This window comes from Erpetoichthys calabaricus, chromosome 7, assembly GCF_900747795.2.
Source record: "Erpetoichthys calabaricus chromosome 7, fErpCal1.3, whole genome shotgun sequence".
NCBI classification, from domain to species: domain Eukaryota; kingdom Metazoa; phylum Chordata; class Cladistia; order Polypteriformes; family Polypteridae; genus Erpetoichthys; species Erpetoichthys calabaricus.
The window spans coordinates 118,904,408-118,931,833 of record NC_041400.2 but is presented as its reverse complement, the minus strand read 5'-3'; the positions used below and the strand labels follow the sequence as shown (position 1 = coordinate 118,931,833).

General features: G+C 38.2%; 1 protein-coding gene across 2 annotated transcripts in view; it reads left to right on the top strand.

The window, feature by feature from the left end:
* Positions 1 to 27,426, top strand: part of chd1 (chromodomain helicase DNA binding protein 1) — a 236,842-nt gene that overhangs the window by 134,049 nt on the left and 75,367 nt on the right. For both annotated transcript variants that reach the window (XM_051929867.1, XM_051929866.1), the window contains 7 exons: positions 951 to 1,139; positions 18,583 to 18,745; positions 21,180 to 21,332; positions 21,525 to 21,596; positions 23,805 to 23,954; positions 26,996 to 27,144; positions 27,312 to 27,408. In XM_051929867.1, the coding sequence (XP_051785827.1) occupies positions 951 to 1,139; positions 18,583 to 18,745; positions 21,180 to 21,332; positions 21,525 to 21,596; positions 23,805 to 23,954; positions 26,996 to 27,144; positions 27,312 to 27,408 (973 nt within the window). The remainder of the gene's footprint in view (positions 1 to 950; positions 1,140 to 18,582; positions 18,746 to 21,179; positions 21,333 to 21,524; positions 21,597 to 23,804; positions 23,955 to 26,995; positions 27,145 to 27,311; positions 27,409 to 27,426) is intronic.

Sequence of the window (27,426 nt, the reverse complement as noted above, 5' to 3'; positions counted from 1 at the left end):
TATTAGGCCCTTATTTAAAGAAAATACTGTATGCAGAAAAGTGCTGAGTTATATAGTACTTAAGATAACTGATTAACTGATGGTGCTATAACCAAGGAACATTCTCTGAGGACATTTGCCGGCTGATGCTAGGTGGATAACATAGCTAGTACATTATGAAAATAGAGTATTTTTTGTGCCTTTTTGATTTAATTGTTCTATTTTTCATTAACGTTTTAAAAGAGTTGTATTAACATACTGTCCATACATGTGCACTGCAAAAGACATTAAGTTCCAAAGTGCAGAAGCCATTTTTTAATTTCTTTTAGATGTACCTAAAATATAACACTTGGCCTGTAACTGCTTTGTTACTTAGAAGAAAACAGTGATTAATATATTTAAACTAAAATAAGTCTTTGACCAGTAATACTCAAAAATAAATGAAACAATACTTGAGTAAACTTAAAATGACTATGTCACTTAGAAAAACATGACTGTTTTCTATCTAAAGTTGCCAGAGAAGAGCAGACAGATGACACTACTATTTTAGCATTGAGCTAGTGGAAGAGGACAAAACCTAAGGATCAACATGTTAGCTTAAGCTGTGCCATGCATGGCCAGAGTGGCCCCCCAACTGCTGCATAGGTTCTTGGGATTTAAGACTAGTTGATGCAATCAGTCTGTTCTTCTTTGGCTATTTATACAAAAATGGCTCCCATTGAGCCATTTGAGCTGCTTCATAAGTATTTTTCATTATTAATGAGTAGAAAAATGTGACTGTATGTCTTAAACATTTAGGGAGTTATCTTTGGCATGTTTTGGCTTAAGCAAATGTGTAGTTGCATCATGTCCCAACAAATTAATATTTTCGTTCTATAAATTTCAAGTAGAACTTTCAAATAGTTGACTTTGTTAAATTAGCAACAGCTTAAATTTTTTATTCCTTTTTGTCATTTCTAATACCATCACAGATTTAATTCATGGGAAATGTTTGAGGAAGAACATGGAAAAGGCAGAGATTCTGGATATACAAGTCTGCATAAGGAACTGGAGCCATTTCTGCTACGCAGAGTGAAGAAGGATGTAGAAAAGTCTCTGCCTGCTAAAGTAGAACAAATCTTAAGAGTTGAGATGAGTGCAATACAAAAGCAGTACTACAAGTAAGGTTTCTTGTTTTGCTTATGTATATATTGTATACATAAATATGAGTGTGTATAGACAGATTATTCTGTTTAGGTTTAGAAGTGTATAAACGGATTGATGTTTGTAAGCTTTTACATAGCAAAAAAAGAGGCAGAATCTCGTGAGTTGATAATGTGTATATCTTTCTTGTGCTTTGATGACCTACTGTGTCATTTCAGGTCTTCGTTCATCACTGTGGCACTCACATAAACAGCCTTTCCTCAAAATTCACAATTTAGAGTACACAGTCCCTCTCTTGCATCACCGTGTAGTTAGAAAAAAATTCTATGCACATATAGCCTACAGAAACACTTCTCTCACCTTATTGTGTCAAAATAAAGTCAACTGAGAAACATGTAGAGGTGGTACAGAAATTTATTTTCCTTTTCAGAAATAAAAAAGAACAAGGCGTCATGAAAACAGCTTCTCTCAAACATAGCTTCCACTATGCATTTTTAACATTTTTTTTATATTAAATATAACAACCCCTGTGTTTGGTTTTCCGGACAAACTTTTAAGGTTTTTTTTTTTTCTTTGAATGGTTGCTATTTCAGTAGTTTCAGTTTTATTTCAGAACTTATGTAAAAACAATATTTGGAATCTTTCGAGTCCAAATATGCTGAATCTTTTAAATGAAGTCAGTGAGACATGTGTTTAATGACTTTGTCAGGTCAGAGATAATGAAAACTGGAATTCAAAAGACCCCAAAAAAACATAGGCGTGAAACACATGCAGAGCAAGGTACAGAATATGAAAGCAGAAAAAAATGAGTGTGTCAATAAAAATAAAAAAAAGTAAATATCGCATTAGTGCAAAAAAAGAGAAATTATTACTCGGAGAAATAGATAGATAGATAGATAGATAGATACTTTATTAATCCCAAGGGGAAATTCACATACTCCAGCAGCACCTTACTGATACAAAAAACAATATTAAATTAAAGATTAATAATAATGCAGGTAAAAACAGACAATAACTTTATATAATGTTAACGTTTACCACCCCGGGTGGAATTGAAGAGTCGCATAGTTTGGGGGAGGAACGATCTTCTCAGTCTGTCAGTGGAGCAGGACAGTGACAGCAGTCTGTCGCTGAAGCTGCTCTTCTGTCTAGAGATGACACTGTTTAGTGGATGCAGTGCATTCTCCATCATTGATAGGAGCCTGCTGAGCGTCCGTCGCTCTGCCACAGATGTCAAACTGTCTAGCTCCATGCCAACAATAGAGCCTGCCTTCCTCACCAGTTTGTCCAGGCGTGAGGCGTCTTTCTTCTTAATGCTGCCTCCCCAGCACACCACCGCGTAGAAGAGGGCGCTCGCCACAAACGTCTGATAGAACATCTGCAGCATCTTATTGCAGATGTTGAAGGACGCCAGTCTTCTAAGGAAATATAACCGGCTCTGTCCTTTCTTACACAGAGCATCAGTATTGGCAGTCCAGTCTAATTTATCATCCAGCTGCACTCCCAGGTATTTATAGGTCTGCACCATCTGCGCACAGTCACCTCTGATGATCACGGGGTCCATGAGGGGTCTGGTCCTCCTAAAATCCACCACCAGCTCCTTGGTTTTGCTGGTGTTCAGGTGTAGGTGGTTTGAGTCGCACCATTTAACAAAGTCATTGATTAGGTCCCTTTACTCCTCCTCCTGCCCACTCCTGATGCAGCCCACGATAGCAGTGTCATCAGCGAACTTTTGCATGTGGCAAGACTTCGAGTTGTGTTGGAAGTCCGATGTATATAGGCTGAACAGGATCGGAGAAAGTACAGTCCCTTGTGGCGCTCCTGTGTTGCTGACCACAATGTCAGACGTGCAGTTCCCAAGACGCACATACGGAGGTCTGTCTTTACCAGGTATGAATCTACTCCCATCTCTGTCAGCTTGTCCCTAAGGAGCAGAGGTTTGATTGTGTTGAAGGTGCTAGAGAAGTCTAGAAACATAATACTTACAGCACCCCTGCCTCTGTCCAAGTGAGAGAGGGATCGATGTAGCATATAGATGATGGCATCCTCCGCTCCCACCTTCTCCTGATATGCAAACTGCAGAGGGTCGAGGGCGTGTTGAGCCTATGGCCTCAGGTGGTGAAGCAGCAGCCTCTCCATGGTCTTCATCACATGTGATGTCAGAGCAACAGGCCGGAAGTCATTCAGCTCACTAGGACGTGGTACCTTTGGGACTGGGGTGATGCAAGATGTTTTCCAAAGCCTCGGGACTCTCCCCTGTTCCAGGCTCAGGTTGAAGATGCACTGTAGAGGACCCCCCAGCTCCGATGCACAGACCTTCAGCAGTCATGGCGATACTCCATGTGGACCCGCTGCTTTGCTGGCACGAAGTCTCCTCAGCTCTCTGATCACTTGCGCTGTTGTAATTATGGGTGGGGATGTCTCTCCTATGCTGGTATCAGCAGAAGGATGTGTGGAGGGTGTAGTACTCCGAGGTGAGAGTGGGTTAGGGTGGTCAAACCTGTTAAAGAAGTTGTTCATTTGGTTTGCTCTCGTTACGTCTCTCTCGATGGTGGCTGTGCAACATTTTGGAATTTGTCACTTATGGAATAGTAGAAAGTGTTCAAAGCAATTGAAATAGAATTATATTGAGAAGTATGAGTATTATAGCAGGTAACTCAGCTACCACACTTAACTATTTTTGTTAGGAACACAGTCAGCACACAAACAGTTCTTTACTATTGCTTACACTTGATGTTGCCACATTAAGCTGGCTGTGAAAGAAGAAGCTTAAGCACAAGTTGAATCCCTACTGTTCTCAAAGCCTGATTTTGTACCTTATTACTGGAATATGTGGTATACCTACTAACTCACCACATCCTTGATATTCATTGGTATGTTCTGGGTGTCTTATACAGATGTGAAAGAATTTCTTAGTACCATTAAAGCTCATTGGAAAAAGTCCTGTATTTCTCCTGGAAAGTGATTTAACACTAGAATTACCAGAGCCTACGAAAAAACTTGTATATCCGGCCCACCTTAAATCGCTTCTTAAAACCTTTCTCACCTCTCCGCCAGCGTCTTTTGTCATCTAAATGTACTGATAAAGACAAGCTGCCAGCAGCCGGCTATTCCATCCCCCCAACGACTTAGAACGTAAACAGGCTTTTCCCAGCTCCTGCCTTGATTGATTACCTGGGAGTGAAGTGGAGTTTTAGAGTAGAAATAATAAGATTGTTATTTGGAACACACGCATTTCATATGTGTTGCATTTCTACAGTAATCTGTGTAAACACATTGTTAAAACAGAAACGTGTTATATATTCTAGTAGCAATTGACAAAATGTAGGCATAAACTATATAATGTATGAAGCCTGAAGTCCAAATATCAAAGAAACACTTTCACAAAAGGTACAAAAAAAAGCCACCGCCATAAAAACCCGCCTTAGTGTGAGACATTGATATGAATTAACTATCACTGCTTCTGTGGCGCAACAGTATCAGTCGCTGACTGGGAATCAGAAGGTCATGAGTTCGATCCTGCACAACTCCCATTTGAGAAGTGTTCTTATTTTCACTATTTTAGAATAAAAAGATACATTTGATTTCAGTCTGTAACAGCTGGTGTAATTTATGATATTTGTAAAGGTTAGCTTTATTTTTTTAAAATTCACTTTTCATTGTCTCAGTCGCGTTCAGGATCCATCCCTACCGCCCCCCACCTGACACTGCTGTTTTTACATAAAGACGCGCTATAGTTCTGCAGTGTATCACGATACATACGACCGCGTGTTTTTTTCCCCCAGTATTTCCAGTCCCCACGTGTTGCCGTATGCTGTTTCTTTTGTACTCCAGGACATGCAGAGGAAAGCATAGTAAAGAGCAGTAACTTCAGCGCTATATGCAATCATCAGACACTCCCCATCTGATACTACTGTTTTCACATAAAGACGCGCTAAAGCCCTGCAGTGTACTTGTGACTGCATTGTCGTACCAATGCTTGCGAACTGAAGTGTCTGCATGCACTTTTCGTGGCATTATACGTGTATTTTTTGAGCATGCCCATGTAGCTCAAACACAGGAACATATGTTGATGTAAAAGTATAACAAAACAAGTGCACTTTTATTCAAGACTATAACCGAAGAAAAAAGAAAGCAAGTTACAGTAGGCGGTTGATATGACAGCTTGCATGGTGGAATGCTAAGAACTGCTGATTTCCATTCTGTGCTATATAACTTAACATTTGAATCTGATGATTGCATATAGCGCTGTCTTGTTTAGTGTGCGCAAGAACATGCAGGTGGCCAGTTGCTGAGTGCTACAACGCACATTTTAAAAAAAGAAAGAGACAAATATATGTGACGTTTTGAAGAAATCATTTTATGACGCGAATAGTACCAATCAGAAAACATCGTCGAAGTAATGCAATATTTGAAAACGAACAGCGTCAGGTTGGGTGTGAAGTTATACTGGCGCTGTTTGAGTCAGATCAGAAGCTGAATAAGCTGAACAAGCTCATGTTCTGACTCTAAGTAAAAAAGCATGAATTAATTAACAGAAATAACCACGATTGACATTTTAAAGTTAACGATTTACAGTGCATACCAATTTATAAATTCAATGTCCGTTTGAGGAAAAAAAAACCACTTTCTTCAAAGCTGGGAATCGAACTCGCGTCTCTGTGGCACAGTAAGGCAGTGGTGCTCCAAGTCAGCAAACCGTTCTTATAACTTATTTTTTTTCAAGATCCATAACACACAGAGAGACAGAGCACTGCGTAATACCGAGACAGACAGGCAGAGATATACAAATAAACAGAGAAGGCACATGTACTGAAAGAAAAAGCACTGAATAAGCTCACCCGCTCTAACATCACCCCTCCCCCCGATCTGACTCTCTAAGTAACAGCGCAAGTACAGACACAAATCAAGTGCATGTGTGTACTGTATAATATTAACAAAAGAGCAGCTTACTACTGAAAACGGCAAATATAGGAGTGAGTGGGGATCGAACCAGTACTCTTGATCACACTTGGTGATATCGATCGCGGTTATTTCTGTTGATTGATTCATGCTTTTTTACTTAGAGTCAGAACATGAGCTTGTTCAGCTTATTCAGCTTCTGATCTGACTCAAATAGCGCCAGTATAACTTCACACCCAACCTGACGCTGTTCGTTTTCAAATAATATTGCATTACTTCGACGATGTTTTCTGACTGGTACTATTCGCGTCATAAAATGATTTCTTCAAAACGTCACATATATTTGTCTCTTTCTTTTTTTAAAATGTGCGTTGTAGCACTCAGCAACTGGCCACCTGCATGTTCTTGCGCACACTAAACAAGACAGCGCTATATGCAATCATCAGATTCAAATGTTAAGTTATATAGCACAGAATGGAAATCAGCAGTTCTTAGCATTCCACCATGCAAGCTGTCATATCAACCGCCTACTGTAACTTGCTTTCTTTTTTCTTCGGTTATAGTCTTGAATAAAAGTGCACTTGTTTTGTTATACTTTTACATCAACATATGTTCCTGTGTTTGAGCTACATGGGCATGCTCAAAAAATACACGTATAATGCCACGAAAAGTGCATGCAGACACTTCAGTTCGCAAGCATTGGTACGACAATGCAGTCACAAGTACACTGCAGGGCTTTAGCGCGTCTTTATGTGAAAACAGTAGTATCAGATGGGGAGTGTCTGATGATTGCATATAGTGCTGAAGTTACTGCTCTTTACTATGCTTTCCTCTGCATGTCCTGGAGTACAAAAGAAACAACATACGGCAACACGTGGGGACTGGCAATACTGGGGGAAAAAACACACGGTCGTATGTATCGTGATACACTGCAGAACTATAGCGCGTCTTTATGTAAAAACAGCAGTGTCAGGTGGGGGGCGGTAGGGATGGATCCTGAACGCGACTGAGACAATGAAAAGTGAATTTTAAAAAAATAAAGCTAACCTTTACAAATATCATAAATTACACCAGCTGTTACAGACTGAAATCAAATGTATCTTTTTATTCTAAAATAGTGAAAATAAGAACACTTCTAAAATGGGAGTTGTGCAGGATCGAACTCATGACCTTCTGATTCCCAGTCAGCGACTGATACTGTTGCACCACAGAAGCAGTGATAGTTAATTCATATCAATGTCTCACACTAAGGCGGGTTTTTTGGCGGTGGCTTTTTTTTGTACCTTTTGTGAAAGTGTTTCTTTGATATTTGGACTTCAGGCTTCATACATTATATAGTTTATGCCTACATTTTGTCAATTGCTACTAGAATATATAACACGTTTCTGTTTTAACAATGTGTTTACACAGATTACTGTAGAAATGCAACACATATGAAATGCGTGTGTTTCAAATAACAATCTTATTATTTCTACTCTAAAACTCCACTTCACTCCCAGGTAATCAATCAAGGCAAGAGCTGGGAAAAGCCTGTTTACGTTCTAAGTCGTTGGGGGGATGGAATAGCCGGCTGCTGGCAGCTTGTCTTTATCAGTACATTTAGATGACAAAAGACGCTGGCGGAGAGGTGAGAAAGGTTTTAAGAAGCGATTTAAGGTGGGCCGGATATACAAGTTTTTTCGTAGGCTCTGGTAATTCTAGTGTTAAATGAAAAACAACCATGAATATCTTTATGCCTCTAATTTGACATTGAGTAAAGCAAAGCAAATGTGAAAAACGATAAAGTATGGTAGCCCTAGAAAAGATTATAAATAATTGTATTAGAGTGAATATTTCATAATAGTTGTTTCTTTAATTAGTATCGCACGTCTCCAACCTTGCAATAAGTAATTCAGCCTATTTGAATGGAGAAACGTACTCCCTCTGCTGTTTTGTTTTATCATATGTCCCACACTGAACATGGACTAGAGAAACCAAAGGAAGAGAGTAGTCTGAGATCATCAGAAAGAAAATTATAGACAATCATGTTAAAGGCAAAGGTTATAAGACCATTTCCAATCAACTTGATGTCACTATGACAGAAGAAGTTAAGAAATTTATGGTCCATGAGACTGTAGCCATCCTTCCTTGATGCAAGAGTAAAATCAACCCCAGAATGTGCAGAAGGATAGGTAGAATGGTAGATAAAAAGTTAAACACAACTTCCAAAAGAGATACAGGCTGAACTCCAAGGTCAAGGTCCATCAGTGACTGATTGCTACCATCCATCACTTTTTGAGTGACAGTGGATTTAGTAAAAGAAGACCCAGAAGGACGCCACTATTGAAAGGAAAATGTCAATAATCCAGACTGGAATTTGCTGAAATGCATTCTGAGAAGCCACACTGCTTTTGGGAGAATGCCCTTTGTCCAGATAAGACAAAACTGTAATTTTGAAGTATTTTTAAGTGGCCTTTTATGAACACTCATTTAAATCATATCAAACATCTATGGAAAGAGCTGAATCATGCAGTTTGGTGTGAAGGCACCCTTCAAACCTAACACAACTAAGCGTACAGGTGCAGAAGTCTCATTGAGAGGTACATGAATCATTTGTTTGCAGTGATTGCCTTTAAACGTTGCACAGGGTGAGTCAAAATGACATACCACATTTCTCAAGGTCATTGTGTGAGGTAGAGGCAGCCGAGTGGGTTGGGGTGGGGGTCCTTTGATAAGCAATCTCTTGTTGTTTTCAGTCTGCAACATGCCTTGGTCCGGTGCGCACCATGCTTGTGCTGTCGAGGTGTTCTTCAAAAACAGAAAATCCATCATCACTACACAACACACCTTCCAAATGCACTTCAGCACTCCTGCTAACTGTGACGTCCCAAATCAGACAACATTTCTTCAGTGGCGGTTAAATTTAGACAGATGGGTACAACATTGAGCAGAAAATCTCCACGCTGTCCTGACTGTTTGAACTCGTGAAAACTTTTAAAGTAGTAAGGGCATCAATTTTGCAGTCTCCTAGACATTCAGCGTGCAAACATGTTTCTTTCTGTCTTAGGAATTTCTAACACGTCTTTGAGGAGGATTCTGAGGACCTTAATTTCCACCCATATAAAATAATGGTAGTACAGGAACTCACTGAGAGAGACTAGGAGAGCCATAGAGAGTTGTGTGCAAACATTCTGCAAACCGTTCTTCGAGATGCCATCGTCATGTTCAGCGATGAGGCACATTTCCATTTGAATGGTTGCGTAAATAAGCAAAACTTTTGCTGTTGGGCTGAAACCAACCCTCGTGAACTGTAAGCGTGTTACAGTTTGGTGCTCCATTGCAGAATTTGGCATTGTAAGCCCTTACTTTTTTGAGGAGGAGGGAGCAACAGTCACTGTCACTTCAGAACATTATATTGAAAAGCTAGAGAACTTTTTGCGGCTCCAACTGGAAGAAATGGATGTGGTGGATGCCTGGTTTCAAGAGGATGGAGCAACAGCTTATACGGCGTGGAGATCCATGCAAGTTTTACGGGAGGTGTTTCCAGGGAAGCTGATCTCCCTGCGTGGCGATGTCGGTTGGCCTTCATGTTTGCCTGATCTCGCTCCGTGCAATTTCTTCTGGTGGGGCTATCTCAAGTCAAAGGTATATACACACTGACCTCAAAATCTTGAAGCCCTCAAGGACGCTATTCGCCACGAAATCGCCACTATTCCCCTTGAAATGGCTGAGCGAGTCATGTGAGAGTTTAGAAATCGTGTTGAAGACTTGAAGCCCTCAAGGACGCTATTTGCCACGAAATCGCCACTATTCCCCATGAAATGGCCGAATGAGTCATGTGAGAGTTTAGAAATCATCTTGAAGAATGTATCACTAATGATGGCCATCACCTTGAAGACACAATTTTTAAAACATAGTTAAAAAAAACTATTTTGTTTATTCTACAAAAATGCCACAAGAAAGGCTAAACATTTGAAATGTGGTACTTCTTTTTGGCTGACCCCATAGGGTCCCATTACGTTTATTTAAAATATTTTGTTAAATGTGGAATTAACAGTGATGGGTACCAATTACTTCCAAGTTATTTCAGAGAAAATTGTCTGTTCTTTTTTCATGGAGTAGTAACCACAAATTTGTCCATGTGAACAAAGTAACTCAGGTGCCAGGCTAAAGAGTTCACATTCCCAGTGAGTTAATTTTGTTACTGTTTCAAATATTTAAGTATATATTTAGAATCAGTTTTTTATATTATACCATCAACATTGCAATTTAGTAGAAAGTACTGTATTGCCAGCTGTCTTGAAGATGCCTTCTGCTTCCATCAGCATGTCACAAAATGCCTGGCTGTGGTATTAAGAAAAATGCAATGTGTATTCTATGTTTACATGCCCTATGACCCACCAATTCCTTGCCACTTCAATATCAGACAGCCATTCAACTGTTAATGAAATGTGGTAATGAATAGCAATCACAAGTCAGATTTTTTGGTGGGGCTTTAATTTTATTATTTTGTTATACAGTGCCACCAAATGTCTTTTACATGTGTCATGAAGGTAGGGTGCAAAGCAGAGTACAGTAGTGGCCAAAAGTTATCAAAGACACAGATATGTTTTTGAAATTCTGCAGAAAACTGGTGCATAGTTATTTTTTCATATGAATCCTCCTTCTGACTGTTTGGGACATCTGGAGAAAGAAAAGGTAAAAGCTACCATGACTCGTGTGTCTTGCTAACAGTAAAGCATCCTGAGACAATCCATGTGTTGGGGTTGCTTCTCATCCAAGGAAGTGAGCCCACTCATAATTCTGCCCAAGAACACTGCCATAAATAAAGAATGGTATCAAAATGTCCTCTTAAGAACAACTTTTCCCAACAATCCAGGAGCAATTTAGTGATAATCTGTGTATTTTCCAGCATGATGGAGCATCATGTCACAAGGCAAAAGTGATAACGAAGTGGCTCAAAGGTCATAACATTGAAAGTTTGAACCTGTGGCTAGGAAACTCCTCAGATCTTAATCCCATTGAGAACCTGTGGTCACTTCTCAAAAAGTGGGTGGATAAGCAGAAGTCTACAAATTATGATCAGCTCCAAACACTAAAAAGACAAGGATGTATCACCATCAGTCATGATTTGGCCCAGAAGCTGGTATCCAGCTTACAAGAGCGAATTGCAGAAGTTATGAAGAAGGGTCAACACTGTAAATATTGACTCTTTACATAAATTTGATGCATTTGCCAGTAAAAGCCTTTGAAACTTATGACATGTTTATAATTGTTCTTCAGTATACCATAGAAACATGTTTATATATTAAAAAAAAAAAAAAGGTTGAAGCAGCAAAGTTTGTAAAACGCAACATTTGTGTTGTGGCCAAAACCTTTAGCCACTATTGTAGTACCTTAGTGTGATATATTTGAGTTATTAAGAAAACAAACAAGCCATCAACAAGTAGTAAACCTGATAATAGATGACAGAAATTTTAAATTGCTAAAAGTATGTATTCAGGTAAAATAATTTGTGGGGCATTGCAAAATGGTGCTAAAAAATTACTGAGAAATCTCTAACCCTTTTTATTTTTATTTTACTTTGCACAAACGATAGGTTATGGTGGGAGAGGAGCGAAAACTTTAGATTTATCAAAAATTTCGTTCTCCGGTTTTCGGCAGATCTTGATGTTTTAGGGTCCCCTGATACTGAAAACATAGATATCTCGATGATGGGTATGTGTGTCTGTGTGTCACAGTTTCTTAATGACGGTCTAGAGCTAAATGGCTGGACGGAAAAATGGAAAAACTTGAAACTTAAGTCTGTTATGAGATGACGATGTGCTGATTAATTTTTGAGCCAAATCATGTAAGAGAGGGAGGCACTCTAGAGGAGCCCACAAATACCGTAATTCTGCAATTAATTATGAATTATTCTCGTCAATTTCTATCGTAAGGACCTATTTTATGACCATAAAGATCAGCATCAAGTCTGGTCTTGATGCTGACAATCTTAACAATTTCCGGCCTATTTCCCACTTACCTTTCCTGTCAAAAGTTCTTGAGCGTGTTGTAGCTTCCCAACTCACCAATTACCTAACCTCTAATAATTTGATGGAACCCTTTCAGTCTGGTTTCAGGGCGCGGCACAGCTGTGAAACTGCTCTGCTACGGGTAACCCAATGATTTGCTTATGGCAGCAAACTCTGGACAAACCAGCATATTAATTCTGTTAGACATCAGTGCAGCATTTGACACTGTCAGACATGACATCCTACTGTCCAGAATGGAGAACATGCTGGGTATCTCTGGCACTGCCCTCCAGTGGTTCAAGTCCTATCTGACTGATAGGCAAGAGTTTGTTAGTCTTGGCAAGAGCAGATCCAGCTCAGCGCCAGTCACACAAGGAGTCCCTCAAGGCTCTGTCCTCGGTCCTCTACTTTTCTGTATTTACATGCTTCCCCTTGGCCATATTATCCGTAGCTATGGACTGGGTTATCATTTTTATGCAGATGATACTCAACTCTATTTCAATGTTAAAAGTGGAACTTCATCAGAGCTTTCTCAGCTCACATCCTGCCTTAGTGAAATTAAAACCTGGATGGAGCAGAACTCTTTAAAATTAAATTGCAATAAAACTGAACTCCTGCAAATTGGAACTAAAATGCAACTTAATAAAATGAGCTACTTCGCAGTCTATCTTGGCAGTGATCTCATCAGACCTGCCTCAACTGTAAAAAATCTTGGTGTCATTTTTGATTCCTCCCTCTCTTCTTCCGCCCACATAAATCACATTAAGAAACTTTCTTACTTTCACCTCCGTAACATATCCCGTGTTCGCTCCTTCCTCTCCTTTTCTAACGCTGAGAAACTTGTCCATGCTTTTATCACATCCCGCATCGATTATTGTAATTCCCTACTGGCAGGTGCCCCTTCTAATCTTATATCACAGCTCCAGCTTATTCAAAACTCAGCTGCAAGAGTCCTTACTCGAACCAGCAGCAGCGAGCACATCACACCCATCCTGCTCCGTCTCCACTGGCTCCCTGTGTCTTACAGAATCGAATATAAAATCCTACTAATAACTTACAAAGCCTTAAATAACCTCGCGCCAAACTACATCAGTGACCTTCTCCATCACATGTGCCTGCCCGCCCACTAAGGTCCTCTGATTCTGGCAATCTTGTTGTGCCCCTCACTAATCTACACTCCATGGGTGACGGGGCCTTCAGCTGTATAGCGCCCAGACTCTGGAATGACCTACCAAAATTAATCAGGTCAGCTGATCCATGAATTCTTTTAAAAAAACAACTCAAAACTCATCTGTTCAGGAAGGCTTTTAGCTCTATTTGACTTTATTACCCTTCTCTCAGTTTACTTCTATGTCAAGATGTTAATGTAACCTGTGTCTGTGTGTGCTAGACCATCAATTAGTTTGTCTGTTTCTTTTTTTTTCCAGAATTCACTGTCTTAATCTTTATTTATTTATCTGGTTTGTACAATGCTATATACTGTATACGCTGCCGTTCTTTATTATATTCTGTAAGTGCCTTGAGCATGGGAAAGGCGCTATATAAATAAAATGTATTTATTATTATTGTTATTATCAGAGTGGTAAATTACTGAAATGTAGAATAATTCAGGTAAATTGGTTCTTAGGGTGCAAAGCCTATTGATGCTTACATCCAAATTTACAGCCTTTATTTTAAATGTTTTTATAATGTCATTTTATTGAAAATAAACTTGCACACTAAAGCTACCGTCTGTCTAATGTGGAAACATGTATACAAAGTGAGTGACATTAGTAAGAAATTCTTAAAACAGAGCAATGGAATGTTTCACTTTTAAACTAAAAGGGGCTGGAAAAGTGGTTTTTGTCAACATTAGGTAACACTTGGGATATATAAGCCTGTGTTTTGGTACATAGTCATATTGGTCCTGAAATTTAGCCTGTGGCACATTCAGTCACGATACTACAGGTCCTCCAGGGTTACAGTGTTAATGTGGAGTGTTTAAAGTGTATTCTTTTGGGCCTTGTGGAAGACGTAACTTAGCAGTACATAGGAATTTACCTCGAATTTCACTGCAGTTTACAAAGTAATGGTTGATGGACAAAAAGTTGTGAATGAGAAGTTGCTACTTCTTATTCATTCGCACTGTGTCCCTTATAGTGCAGGGCGGTATACCGGTTCATACCAAAAACCGTTTTTTATTTTTGTTATGATATGGATTTTTCTCATACCGCAACACCGGTTAAAATAGGCTAAGCAATGTTCGGAACCTGGCGCATCGGGAAACTGTTTAAGGGGGGACCTTTTTCACTGCTACACCGCTAAACACGCATGCGTTAATGGAGGTATTGCGCAGTGAAAATGGACGGTGAACATTGTAAAACTGAAGCTGTAGCAGATGATAAAGTTAAATATGATTACACAGAAGAACTTTTGCAGAAGAAAGGAGCCGTGTCTGTTGTCTGGAGATACTTTGGCTTTAAAAAGTCGGATGTGGACCAAACAACTATTTATTGTAAATGCTGTCGAGCTAAAGTTGTCGCCGGAGGCGGCAACACGAGCAATTTGCTGCACCACCTTAGCCGCAAACATGCGTTGGAGTACCATGAATGCATGGAACTAAGATTGGCACCCTCCACGTCCTCGGGTAAAGCTGAAAAACCTAGGGGACATTCAAGTCAGATGTCACTTGTAGACGCATTTGCTAGAAGTACTGCCTACGACAAAAAAAGCAAGCGGTGAATCGAGATAACCAACGCCATTACAGTGCATATAGCCAAAGATATGGTTCCGTTAAGTACTGTGGAGAAAGGCGGATTCAGGGCTATGATCAAGACACTGGATCCCAGATATGTGATCCTAAGTCGCAAGTACTTTAGCCAAACGGCGATCCCCGACTTGTACCAAGAACACAGAGGGAAATTACAAGCAGAGGTGGCTACAGTCACCGACTATTCAACTACAGCAGATGTGTGGTCAAGTCGCACTATGGAGCCATATCTGAGCCTGACGATTCATTTTATAAATGATGACTGGCTATTGAAAAGTTATTGCCTCCAAACAAGCTATTTTCCAAATGACCACACTGGCGAATTACTTGCTGCAGGCTTGCTGGAGGCACTCAATTCCTGGGGGCTTGCAGAGCAGAGGCAAGTGGCCATCACAACGGACAGTGGGGCCAACATCAAGAAGGCTGTCAAAATTAACAATTGGACAAGACTCCAGTGCTTTGGACACAGTCTTCACACAGCCATAGGTATGTAATAGTTATTAAAATAAACTATTTTAAGTAATGGTAGTAAAAACATACTATAGTAATAATGTAGCAACCTCCGCGTCAGGTTCGAGAAGAAAAAAAAAACAGACAGACATAGTAAAGTCTCACAAAAGTTTATTTGAACAGTCAAGAAATAAGAATGCCGAATTTGTAACCCCACCACACAACCTTCCAGTTCCTTCTCCAACTCACCACTCTCCCCCCTTCTCCCGTCCCAGGTGTCGCCCCCCCTTACCGGGTCTATCATGCCCCCGCTGTCATTCCTCTGCACTGTACTCCACCTTCCCTTAGTCGGATTCAACAGTCACTTCAAAAAAAAAAAAAAAGGCTTCAACCTGGCTGAGACGCTACAATAAGAAATGTATAATGAAAGTGTGTATAATCAGTTTTCTGTTATCTCTATTATCAGTCAGTACAGGTAGTCAGTCCCCTACTTACGATGGTTCAGCTTAGATTTTTCGAAGTTATGATGTTGAAAGCGAGACGTTAATTTATATAAAATTGTGTAAAATATACATTTTCAAGTTGGCGCGGCAAACAAACTTTTCTGTGGGCCGATCAATGCATTACGATACGTTGTCGGAAACTCCCACGTTGTGAGATGCTTCAGTCTAGCTAGCTATCGTTTGAGACTCCGATTTTGATGCAAGTGATCATATATGGAGATCAAAAATGAAAGTGACCCCAGCTGATTGTGGTGCTGAACACGTTCCTGTAGCTTGTATTGAACACGTACTGAAAGAGCTTTCAGTACTGGTGGGAACATTGTCACGTGCCACAGGGCAGTACTCAAACCAGATGCTGTTGACCGTCTGGTTTTCCTTGCCCAGAATTTGTAATGGCTAAGATTTACATAAGTGCCTTGTTCATTATGTTCAAATGTGTGAATACACATTCACTTTTTTTTTCTCAATACTTGAATACTGTATAATGTATCTGGGCTTGAAGCTTTGAAGTAATAGTATTATTACTGGAATTTGCACTATTTATTTTATTGTTATTATTACTGGAAGTTGAACTATTATTTATTTTATTGTTATTATTTATTAGTTTAAATATTATGCAGTTTAATGATGGGATGGTTGAAAATATGTTGTCAAAATAGTTGTTTGCAAAATTTGTTCAATAAAAAGGTTCTATATTTTGACTGCATCTGTCATGCAATGTGATTCCTTCTCTTCATTAGTGCCACCCCCTTGAAAACCATCACTTTATGGGGCCATTCAAACCTGTATTAACACTTTTGTGCACATTAAAATGTTTTTTATTTACAATGCTCATGACAGTGGAATAGGTTTCAGTAATCCCTCCTCCATCGCGGGGGTTGTGTTCCAGAGCCACCCGCGAAATAAGAAAATCCGCGAAGTACAAACCATATGTTTATATGGTTATTTTTATATTGTCATGCTTGGGTCACAGATTTGCGCAGAAACAGAGGAGGTTGTAGAAAGACAGGAACGTTATTCAAACACTGCAAACAAACATTTGTCTCTTTTTCAAAAGTTTAAACTGTGCTCCATGACAAGACAGAGATGACAGTTCAGTCTCACAGTTAAAAGAATGCAAACATATCTTCCTCTTCAAAGGAGCAAACAAATCAATAGGGCTGTTTGGCTTGTAAGTATGCGAAGCACCGCGGCACAAAGCTGTTGAAGGCAGCAGCTCACACCCCCTCCGTCAGGAGCAGAGAGATAGAGAGAGACAGATAAAAAAATCAATACGTGCCCTTTGAGCTTTTAAGTATGCGAAGCACCGTGCAGCATACTTAAAAGCTGCACACAGAAGGTAGCAACGTGAAGATAATCTTTCAGCATTTTTAGACTAGCGTCCGTATCGTCTAGGTGTGCGAACAGCCCCCCTGCTCACACCCACTACGTCAGGATCACAGATAGTCAGTGCAAGAGAGAGAGAAAGAAAAGTAAGTTGGGTAGCTTCTCAGCCATCTGCCAATAGCGTCCCTTGTATGAAATCAACTGGGCAAACCAACTGAGGAAGCATGTACCAGAAATTAAAAGACCCATTGTCCTCAGAAACCCGCGAAGCAGCGAAAAATCTGCGATATATATTTAAATATGCTTACATATAAAATCCGCGATGGAGTGAAGCCGCGAAAGGCGAAGCGCGATATAGCGAGGGATTACTGTATTCTTAGCCAGTCTACTGCAGTAATTGCAGTGGAAAATGTGGTTAACATCCACTCATGCATGGGAAAAAAATACCGTCAAATACCGTGAAACCGGGATAATTTAGAAAAATACCGTGATACAAAATTTGGTCATACCACCCACCCCTAGTCCCTTACTCAATCTTCATGTCCCATTTAGAGTAGAGATGGCAATTTGATGAACTGGGAAGACAAGAAACAGATTCCAGGCCAATGTGTCTTGGGCCGTACCTGTTACATCTCCTATGTGAGGTGCCCAAGGGGCATTGTTACCACATGTCTAGATTACTTCCAGTGGCTCCTTTAAATATGGTGAAACATCATTTAATCTTTGAGTTTGTCTTGTGTTTTTGACCTCCTCAGCTTATTGCATGTGACGTTCATTCCATCTGCAGTCTTTCTCAATCTTGTTTTATTCTCTTGCCCAGAAATGGGAATACATTTGAAAATAGAAGCTAAGTCCTTTGATAAAGATTTCTCATTGGTAAACATGATGCCCTCTTGTTGAATAATACTTGCATAACAAAACTTTGCTAACAGACTTGGAAAACAATTCTTTTTTTTTATAGTTAAATTACAAAATGAAACAATATCAGAAATTATGTGAATTGTAAATGCATAATAGGAGTGGAAGAAGAGCTGTGCCAATCACCAAATTACATGCTGAAGGGACTTGAGGACAAAGTGCTTTAAATAGTTCCTTATTTATTAAAGTTTTTTTTTTTTTATTCCTATAACTCTGCTCATTAAAATCAGAAAACAAGAAGAGTTGCATGTGGCTTTGACAAAAGTCAGTTCAGCTTGAGAAAACAGTTAATTTTCATTACAGCACAGCTAAAATAATAGGATGCGCTACAGAAAAGCAAAAACTAGTGTAAAAGTAAAAAGCACTGTTCTTAAATATAGTATGCAAATTGCCCAGCAAAGCAGGAGGTTTTTCTTTGCATGTACATTTAACAGCTTTTAGGCCATTTTTAGGGGGGGGGGGGGGGGGGGTTCGGGGGGAGTTTGCATTGTTGCCTACCATGTAGAATATGTTTATCATCTACCATAGAAAATTCAACTCAAGTTTATTTTTATTACATGTTTCGTTTAATTTTATAAACATTAACCTTATTTTTCATTACTTTTTTCTGTTTGAATAGGTGGATATTAACCAGGAATTATAAAGCTCTTAGTAAAGGCACAAAGGGCAGTACTTCAGGATTCCTGAATATTATGATGGAGTTGAAAAAGTGCTGTAATCATTGCTACCTCATTAAACCACCAGAAGATAACGATTTCAGCAACAGACAAGATGCCTTACAGGTTATTCACAATTGACAAATATAAATGTCATATTACTGAGTTTCAGTGTATTTTTTTTTCCTTAATGTATTTTATTTATGTTTAGTTTGTTTTCTAGTAATTCAAGTACAGGTAGGAATTTTATCATTGCATTTTTTAAATTTTATTGGTTAAAACATTTTCTAAAGCAAATCATGAAAAAGCCAGAGTATCTCAATAATTGATGTTTGTTAACTATGCTGCGTTCTCACTAGCAGACAGGTTTTGTTAACATTATCCTGTTTTTAGAAAAAGAACTTTGAGTAATGAACTGATTGTAAAAAATCATCCAGCCTGATAATGCCTCAGTGAGGCTGTGGTGATGTTGTGGTCACTAATGAGCTGCAGGCCTTGTAGTTATACAGGTGATAAGTTTATACCCAAATCTTATTTGCCCTGAAAGTTGTTTTTAACATTTGTTTCAACTGTGGTGAATTTTTTTGTTTGTTACTCTCTATGCAAAATGTTAGTAACCATGCAGTATGGAATAGTGCCAAGGAAAACTGAGAATATAAAAACATCAAAAGCATTGTGCTGTTCATTTATTTATGAGATATGCAAATATGTACCACAGTTGTTATAACTGTAGCATACACACAACCTATGTGTATACAATTTTTTTTAATCAGTTCAACATTGTCATTGCCCCCTGCCTGAGTATGTTTACAAGGAAATGCAATTTTAACTTAAAGAAAAACCAACAAGACAGTGCCAGCAATATTATATAAAAAAAAAAAAAAAACAGTAAATGTGAAAACACTATTGTGTGGTCAGTACACCATTCAAAATTCCAGAACACAAAGGTGCTGTATAGCATTTATTTAGTAATGTTGCAGTCCTGAGAAAGAAGCTATATCTCAACAGTTGGGCTGGTTCTGTATTATCCGTTGACTCGTCAGCTGAGATGTGTATGTGATCAGTTGATTTGAAAAACAGTCTTCATACATAATTTCAAACCTGCCTGCTTCTAACGAGTCAGAAATGGTTACCTGATTCACTTGGTTATTAATCTTTTTATTTTTATCCCCAGCATTGAGTTCATCAAGTATACCCAAAACAGTGTTCTACAAGTTCATTGTTCAAAAACGGCTTGCCCTTTTTAGCTGATTCCCAAGTAACACAAAATGAAGCTGCTGTTATCTTCTCTTGTATAGTCTCTTGTATAGTTGTTGCTGCTGTCAGAATTGAGGAGCTTTCGTAGGAAAGTTTCAGGGAAGCAATTCTGTCTTGTGTGGCTGGGCTACCAAACGGAAAATCATTGTGGAAGCTGGCTTGCTTAGTTTTCTCCATCTCCCTTTCTATACTTGTTGATGCTCGCCGTTACTCTCTGTCCTCTGATTATAACTTCATAGTATCGGCTTATTGGATGATCCAACACCCCCCAATTAGACATTGTTGCTGTCACACGCATATCAGATTGGTAGGCTGGACTTGAGTATCAGTGGTGTGTAGCATATTCAACATTAGCCAGCAGCAGTAATTGTATTAATTATTATTGGAATGATGCCTTTATCCAAAGTGACTTACAACATTTGGGATAAAGTTGGTTATATTTCCTTTTTTTTCCCAGTTGGAGCACAAACAGGTAAAGTTCCTTGCTCATGGTCATCCAGTTTTAGTAGCAGGATTTGAACCCCCCCACCTCAGGCTTTGAAGTCCTTGGTCCAAGGCCTTAACCACTACAGCATGTAACAGCCAATAATTTTAGCCCCAAGTATGAAAATGCAGAAAGGCAAAGTACCTCTTATAAACACTATTAACTAATGACACTATAACTTGGACCCATTATCTTATCCAACTCACATGCATGCACACACACACACACACAGTGCCCTCCATAATGTTTGGGACAAAGACAAATTTTTCTTTGATTTATCCCTCTTTTCCACAGTAAAAAATGACAAATCAAACAATTTAGACTTGATTAAACTGCACATTGCAGGATTTAATTTAATTGGGATTTGCATAAATTACAGTCACATACACGTGTGTTACCCCCACCCCCCCCCCCATTTCAGGCACTATAATTTTTGGAACATAGTAATCATATGAATATTAAAGCAGTTATATTTATTACTTTGTTTCATATCCCTGCTTGAAGTCTGCGATTCGTAGACATTACTAAGTGCTGTTTCTTCTCTAGTGATGCTCTTCCAAGCCTGTAATGCAGCCATCTTCAGCTCCTGTTATGTCATAACTTCTAATGTTATTTAAATGTCATTGCAACAAAAGCCTTGCTTAAGAAGATAAAGAAATTTGTGAGAGTGTGTATTGTAATGCAAAGTTCATTCCATTTGTGATGTTTTTTCTTGACTTAGTAGTGTTTCCTTACCTCTTACTGCTAATCTCGGCTTGTTTAAAGTATATTGTTTCTGTGTATATTAAATATATTTTGTTTTCACTTTTAATTTGTTAGCATCTAATCCGGAGCAGTGGAAAGCTAATCTTGCTTGATAAGCTTCTGATTCGCCTAAAGGATAGAGGGCACAGAGTTCTTATTTTCTCCCAGATGGTGCGCATGCTGGATATTCTTGCTGACTACTTGAAGAGCAGACAGTTTTTGTTTCAGGTAAGGTGAAAGGTCTTATGCATCTGTTTTTAAACCTGTAAATATTTGATATGCTTAAAATTTGGTAGATATTTTTATTTAAACTGTATAAATTTCAATTGACATCATATTCTCAAGCCACGTAATTCAATTTAGAGTTGCATTAGAAGAAGTAATTGAATTATTTGTTTTGTTTTGTTTTGTTTGCTTTAGAGATTGGATGGATCCATAAAGGGAGAAATGAGAAAGCAAGCCCTAGATCATTTCAATGCTGAAGGCTCAGAGGTATTTTTTGTTTATTAATCTATAAAACTTGATACTTTTTATATAAATTGGATATTTTAATGTTTTCTCCTGCTGCCAGGAAAATATATTTTTTAGTCTAAAGGTACATAATTATGATCAGTAAGATGTTTATTAAGAGTGTTGAACAAAATAGACAAATATAGTAGTAACCCTGCAGTACTCACCACCAATAGCTATGTTCTAAAGTCAACCACTTGGTAGAGATGGATAAAAACCTAGATGTCTATAGGATTGCTGAATGGATAGTGAAAATATTTTAATTTGAAGGTGTGGTGGAAAATCTTGAAAAAATGTCCACTTCAATTGACTACTGTGCCAAACATTCTCCATTTAGATAAAATGCAGAATTCTGGAAAAAGTTCTTGAGGACAGACAAGACAAAGATTAACCTGTATGAGAGTGATGGCAAGAGCAAAGAGTAGTGATGATAATGAACTGCTCAAGAATTAACACATACCACCTCATCTGTTAACTTGATGTGGGGGTGCAGGGGGTTAATTATGGCTTGGGCATGTTTGGCTGCCACAGGTACTGACCCACACACTTCATGTAACTGCTGATGGCAATCACACAATAAATTCTGAGGTGTGTTAATTTCCAGTAAATGCCTTCAAACTCAATGGACAGAGCTTCATCCTACAAGATAATGATCCCCAATGTACTGCAACACAGGAGTTTTGTCAAAGTTAAAAAATGGAAAATTCTTGAATGGCCAAGCCAGTCCCCCAATTTAAAGCCAATGGAGCATGCTTCCATATGCTGAAGTGAAAACTTGAGGAGACAAATCCATGAAACAGGCAGGAGCTGGAAATGGCTGCATTAGAGACTTGGCAGAGCATCACCAGAGAATTTACTTGGCACCTGGTGATATCTATGAATTACAAACTTCAAACAGTCACTGCACGCAAAGGATTTGCAACAAAGTACAAAAAAGGACTGCTTTAATATACCTGCCATTTCTGTGCCCCAAACATTTTGGTGCCTTCAAATGAGGTGACCCTGTATTAAAAGTGTTGTCATTCCTACATGGTGTGACCAAAATGTATGAAAATGCACTTAAAGTCTGCAATATGCACTTTAATTACATCTGAATTGTTGATTTTTACTTTTAAACTGTGGAGCAGAGACGTAATTGAAGGAAAAATGTGTTTTTGTCCCAAAAATTATGGAGGGACTGTAGCTTGATGTATCACAACTGTGAAGGACCTGCCCTGTCATTCCATTGTGGACAAGTTGAATCAAGTTCACAAGCTTCCTCAGGCATTTACAGTGTCTTGTGATGATCTAGAGAGTGTCTTTGTTCACAGTGTCAGATGCCTTTGTATGTTCAATGAAGACAGAGTAAAAGTTCTTTTTCTACTCTATACACTTCTGTAGGACTTGCCTGATGACAAATATCCTGTCTGCCACACTGTGTCTCTGGCAGATTTCTCTTCAAGACAGTGACAAGTATGTTTTGGAGAATGTGGGCAAAGATCTTGCCTGCTGTAAACAGCAGTGGAATACCTCTATTTTCCACAATCTGACAGGTGGCATGTATATTTTCATAGTGTTCCACCTGCTCTGCTTTTTTTCTGCCACCGCTTGTCCTGTATTTCTTGCAGTTCCAATTGTACATTGGGCTGCCCGTATTTAAACTTTTCATTTTCATTTGATTTTCATTCTACTTTTCCATGTGTTCTAATTGTTTAATTAATCCATTATTTACTAATTAGTGGGACTGACACTAAAGTAGTTGCAGCCATTTATTATTCAGTGTTGTTTGCCTAGGTGTCTGCTCTGCTCGTTTTTTAATTGTCATTAATATGATACAATGAAGGGGGAAAACTGAAAGGGGAAAAATATAATGAAATCAACAAAAGAGAGTTAAGCATTTAAATCTATAGCAAAAGCTGAAATATTTCAAATGTCTTGTAAATGTAAAATCATGCTGCTATGCTTTTCTGAATGTAGAATAAGAGAAAAAAATACTGTCTAATTAGATGAGATCAGTGTTATCAGGTGTTGTCACTGATTATGGTTCCCAGGACCGAGTTTGAGAACCCCTGCCCTATGCTAATGATAATCCAAGTTAAGGTTTTTTTTTTTAATACAGTACAATTAATTTTTTCAACACACAAAAAAATCATGTTCATACTGTATAGCTATGGGATTAATTAGCTTTATTTTTTTTTCTTTTATTTTTAGGATTTCTGCTTCCTACTGTCTACAAGAGCTGGTGGCCTTGGTATAAATTTAGCTTCAGCAGATACTGTTGTTATTTTTGATTCAGACTGGAATCCTCAGAATGATTTGCAAGCACAAGCTAGAGCACATAGAATTGGACAGAAAAAACAGGTATCTGTGTTTGTGTTAATATACAAGTGTATAATTTTGCGTATCAAAATATCTTCTCTGAGCTTTCTTCCATAAAGGAGAACCGTGACTTGCTTTCACCCATATAACACTGATAGTAGATTTAGGTTTTAGACAAAAACAGTTAATAAATGCTTATTTTTCCAGTCAAGAGTCAGATAACCCCCGCAATTATTTAAGTGACCATTTAACTAAAAAGTAAATGCATTACTGGTATGCATGGAGAAGTAGTAAATGACCATGTTGCAGTTTTATTTCATTTGGTACAGTATTCTACTGAAGTTTGCAGCACTAGGTTCAAAAAAGCCAAAGATGGTGTATTAGTGGCAGGCAGTATCAAAAAAACATAACACTGAAATTAATCTTCAATATATGTTTTATTTGCAACAACCAAATGTTGCCAAGGCAAAGCAGATGACTGATTACTGTTAAATTATAAATGTAATGAATGAAAATGAATGAATGAATGAAATTCATCATTTGATCATTTTTGCATCTTGATTTAACCCCTTATGCACTAATGAGGGGTTTGGGGGGGTTGGCATTATTGTGCTTAAATTACATACCCAAAAATAAACTGCTGTTACTCAGCTTACATAATAAATGAGCTGAAGAACAGTTAAAGAGTAGTTAATTAAAAATATTTGTTTACACTAATATCAACTAAATAAAACACAAAAATTGTGTGCTTTTGGCATTTCTCTCAAAGGTTTTTATAGTACATAACCAAGACATTTTATTATGTAGAACCTTGGAATCAATTTTCTTTTGTGCCCTAATCTATCAACCATCACTGTATCAAGTTTAGATGCCATATCTCATAGCATTGTAAAGTTATGCTGTTTGTCACAAGGTTTATGGGTATATAAAAATATCATTATTACTTTTGATTGACTTGTGGGTTTTCTGCTGCATACACAAACCTCTTTGAAATGTGGCTCTGTCCAGCTGGTGGGACACCTCATGCGATTTAAAGGGGAGCCATTTTCTCATACAGCATCATGCAAAAGCATCCAGTTCTTTGACTTAATTCTCTGATTTTACCAAATAACAAATCCTACTCTGAAATTGTGCTCTTTGTGTATTTTTTTTCAGAGGTACTGAAATTTAAAATTTATTTTGTTTTATTATAATGTGGTATTTTAGAACACAATCTTGGGGATAAAAAATATGTTAATTGCATAACTATTCAGTCATTAGATGATGAAAGTTCTAAATTCATACAGGTGAAAAACAATTGCCTAATGAAGATACAGTTAACTTAGAATTCACCACCTTCACTTAAGATAATTGCTGTAGAAATGAAGACTTAAGAGCCTTCTAAACAGGTTAGAAATTAAATATGACAATGGCATATACTAGGTTAAAAGTTCAAAGCAATGTCCAAGTGTTTGCATGTGCCACTGGAAACTGTTGGTTCAAGTAGCCAAAACTGTTATACATGTGCACCTGTCTGCCTAGTTAAGAGATATGCAAAGCACTGGTCTGTATGGGAGGCTGACAAAAAATAATTCCATTACAGTAATTTAAAACCACTATATGAAAGCATGTCTTGAGTTGCCTGGGAAGCATGGGGGTAATCCAGTTACAATGTGAGAAATGTTTTGTGGTCACCAGAAGAGACCAAGAGAGAGATTTTTGGCTCAATTTCAAAGTGATACATGTCCACACCTAAAAAAAATTAAATTAAAAAAATACAGTGAAATGTGACATTGGTGCTAATATTATTTTGTGTTGCTTCTCTTTAATCTGAAAGGACTGTGGATATGTTTAAAAATGAAAGAAGAATGGAAAATAGAAGCAAATAATAAATGAGAGCCTGTTCAGTGTTTTAAAAAAAAAAAAAAAAAAATCAGAAGCTTGGGCGAACATGATTTTTTAGCAGGGTAAAAGCATGGCCAAAGTAACCTTGAACTGGCTCTAGGACAAAAGGGGAATGTTCTACAGTATCTGAGACAAAGCATTGATCTTAGCCTGTTTGAGAACCTGCAGCACTGTATGAAGAGTGTGTTGCACAAGTGTCATATAGTTAAAACCTGAACAATCTGAAGTGAATGTGCCAAATTCACTATAAGTGTTTGTGCCAAGATGATACATGTTTAAAATGTGATTGTACAAAATATTAAAATCTAGGACTGAATACTTATACAAACTGCATGCTGCTTTTTCCCCTTATGTTTGCAACTTTAAACATTTATCACATTAAATAACTCATTTTGATCTTCAGTGTACTGCATGATAATTAAACTAATATATTGCTGAAAGAGAATGATTCTCAACCTATACACCATTTCCAATTCTTGAGCCTTTTGAATGTTAAGTGATCTAAGAAATTCTGAGTTTTGAAATAAAATTCCATGAACTATAATAGTATTTATAGCTGTTTTATTTGCATAATCACTGTTCAAGGAGTGAATATAGAGGTGGTTCACTCTATAAGTACTTGGGGGTCCACAATAATGACAGACTTGGACTGGTTTTGGAACACAGAGGAACTACATAAGAAAAGGCACAGCAAGCTCTTTTTTCCTTAGGAGCCTGTGTTCCTTTAATGTGGGAAGTGACATCATTCACATCTTCTATAACTCTGTGATGGCCAGTGCAATTTTCTGCACCGTGGTGTGCTGGGCTGGTAACATCACTTTAAAAGAGGCCCACCAAATCAACGAGCTAATCAAAAGGGAAAACTCAATTACAGGATTCAGCAGAAGTGTGTCAAGAAACACTACTGGGGCTCCTTTATGCCAACAGTGATACGTCTACATAATGCCTCATTGTGACTATGGCAGCCAAGTCTGAAGTTTTCATTTGAATTTTCATGCGCTATAGTTATTCTGGTTTGTGTTCAGACCAAAGTGCGTGTTTATATTTAGTTATGTACCTACTTATTTGCCTATTTATTTATTTATTTATTGAAAGAGCTTCTGTAAAAAGCCAACTTTCTCCCTTTGGACAAATAAAGGTCAACCTATCTGATTAAACATTTTTCCTTTACATTTTTATGTTTTGTGTTTGAATTTTAGGTTAATATTTATCGACTTGTAACAAAGGGGTCAGTAGAAGAAGAGATCATTGAGCGGGCAAAGAAAAAGATGGTACTGGATCACCTTGTGATTCAAAGAATGGATACAACTGGGAAAACTGTACTTCACACAGGGTCTGCTCCTTCAAGGTGATTAATATTTTAAACCTTTAATGAATGCAAGTGTCCCCCCAAATCTGTCTCTTTGAAAGTGAAAGGTAGAAATCAGTGTTTTCCAGCATTTGGGTCAGAGTTGTGGACTAATAAAATTCACCACATAATTGCTGTGTTTGTTTGTTTGTTTGTTATTCTTAAAGCTCTACTCCTTTCAATAAGGAAGAACTTTCTGCAATTCTGAAATTTGGTGCTGAGGAACTTTTTAAAGAGCAAGAAGGTGAAGAACAGGAGCCACAGGTTTGCAAATTACATTGT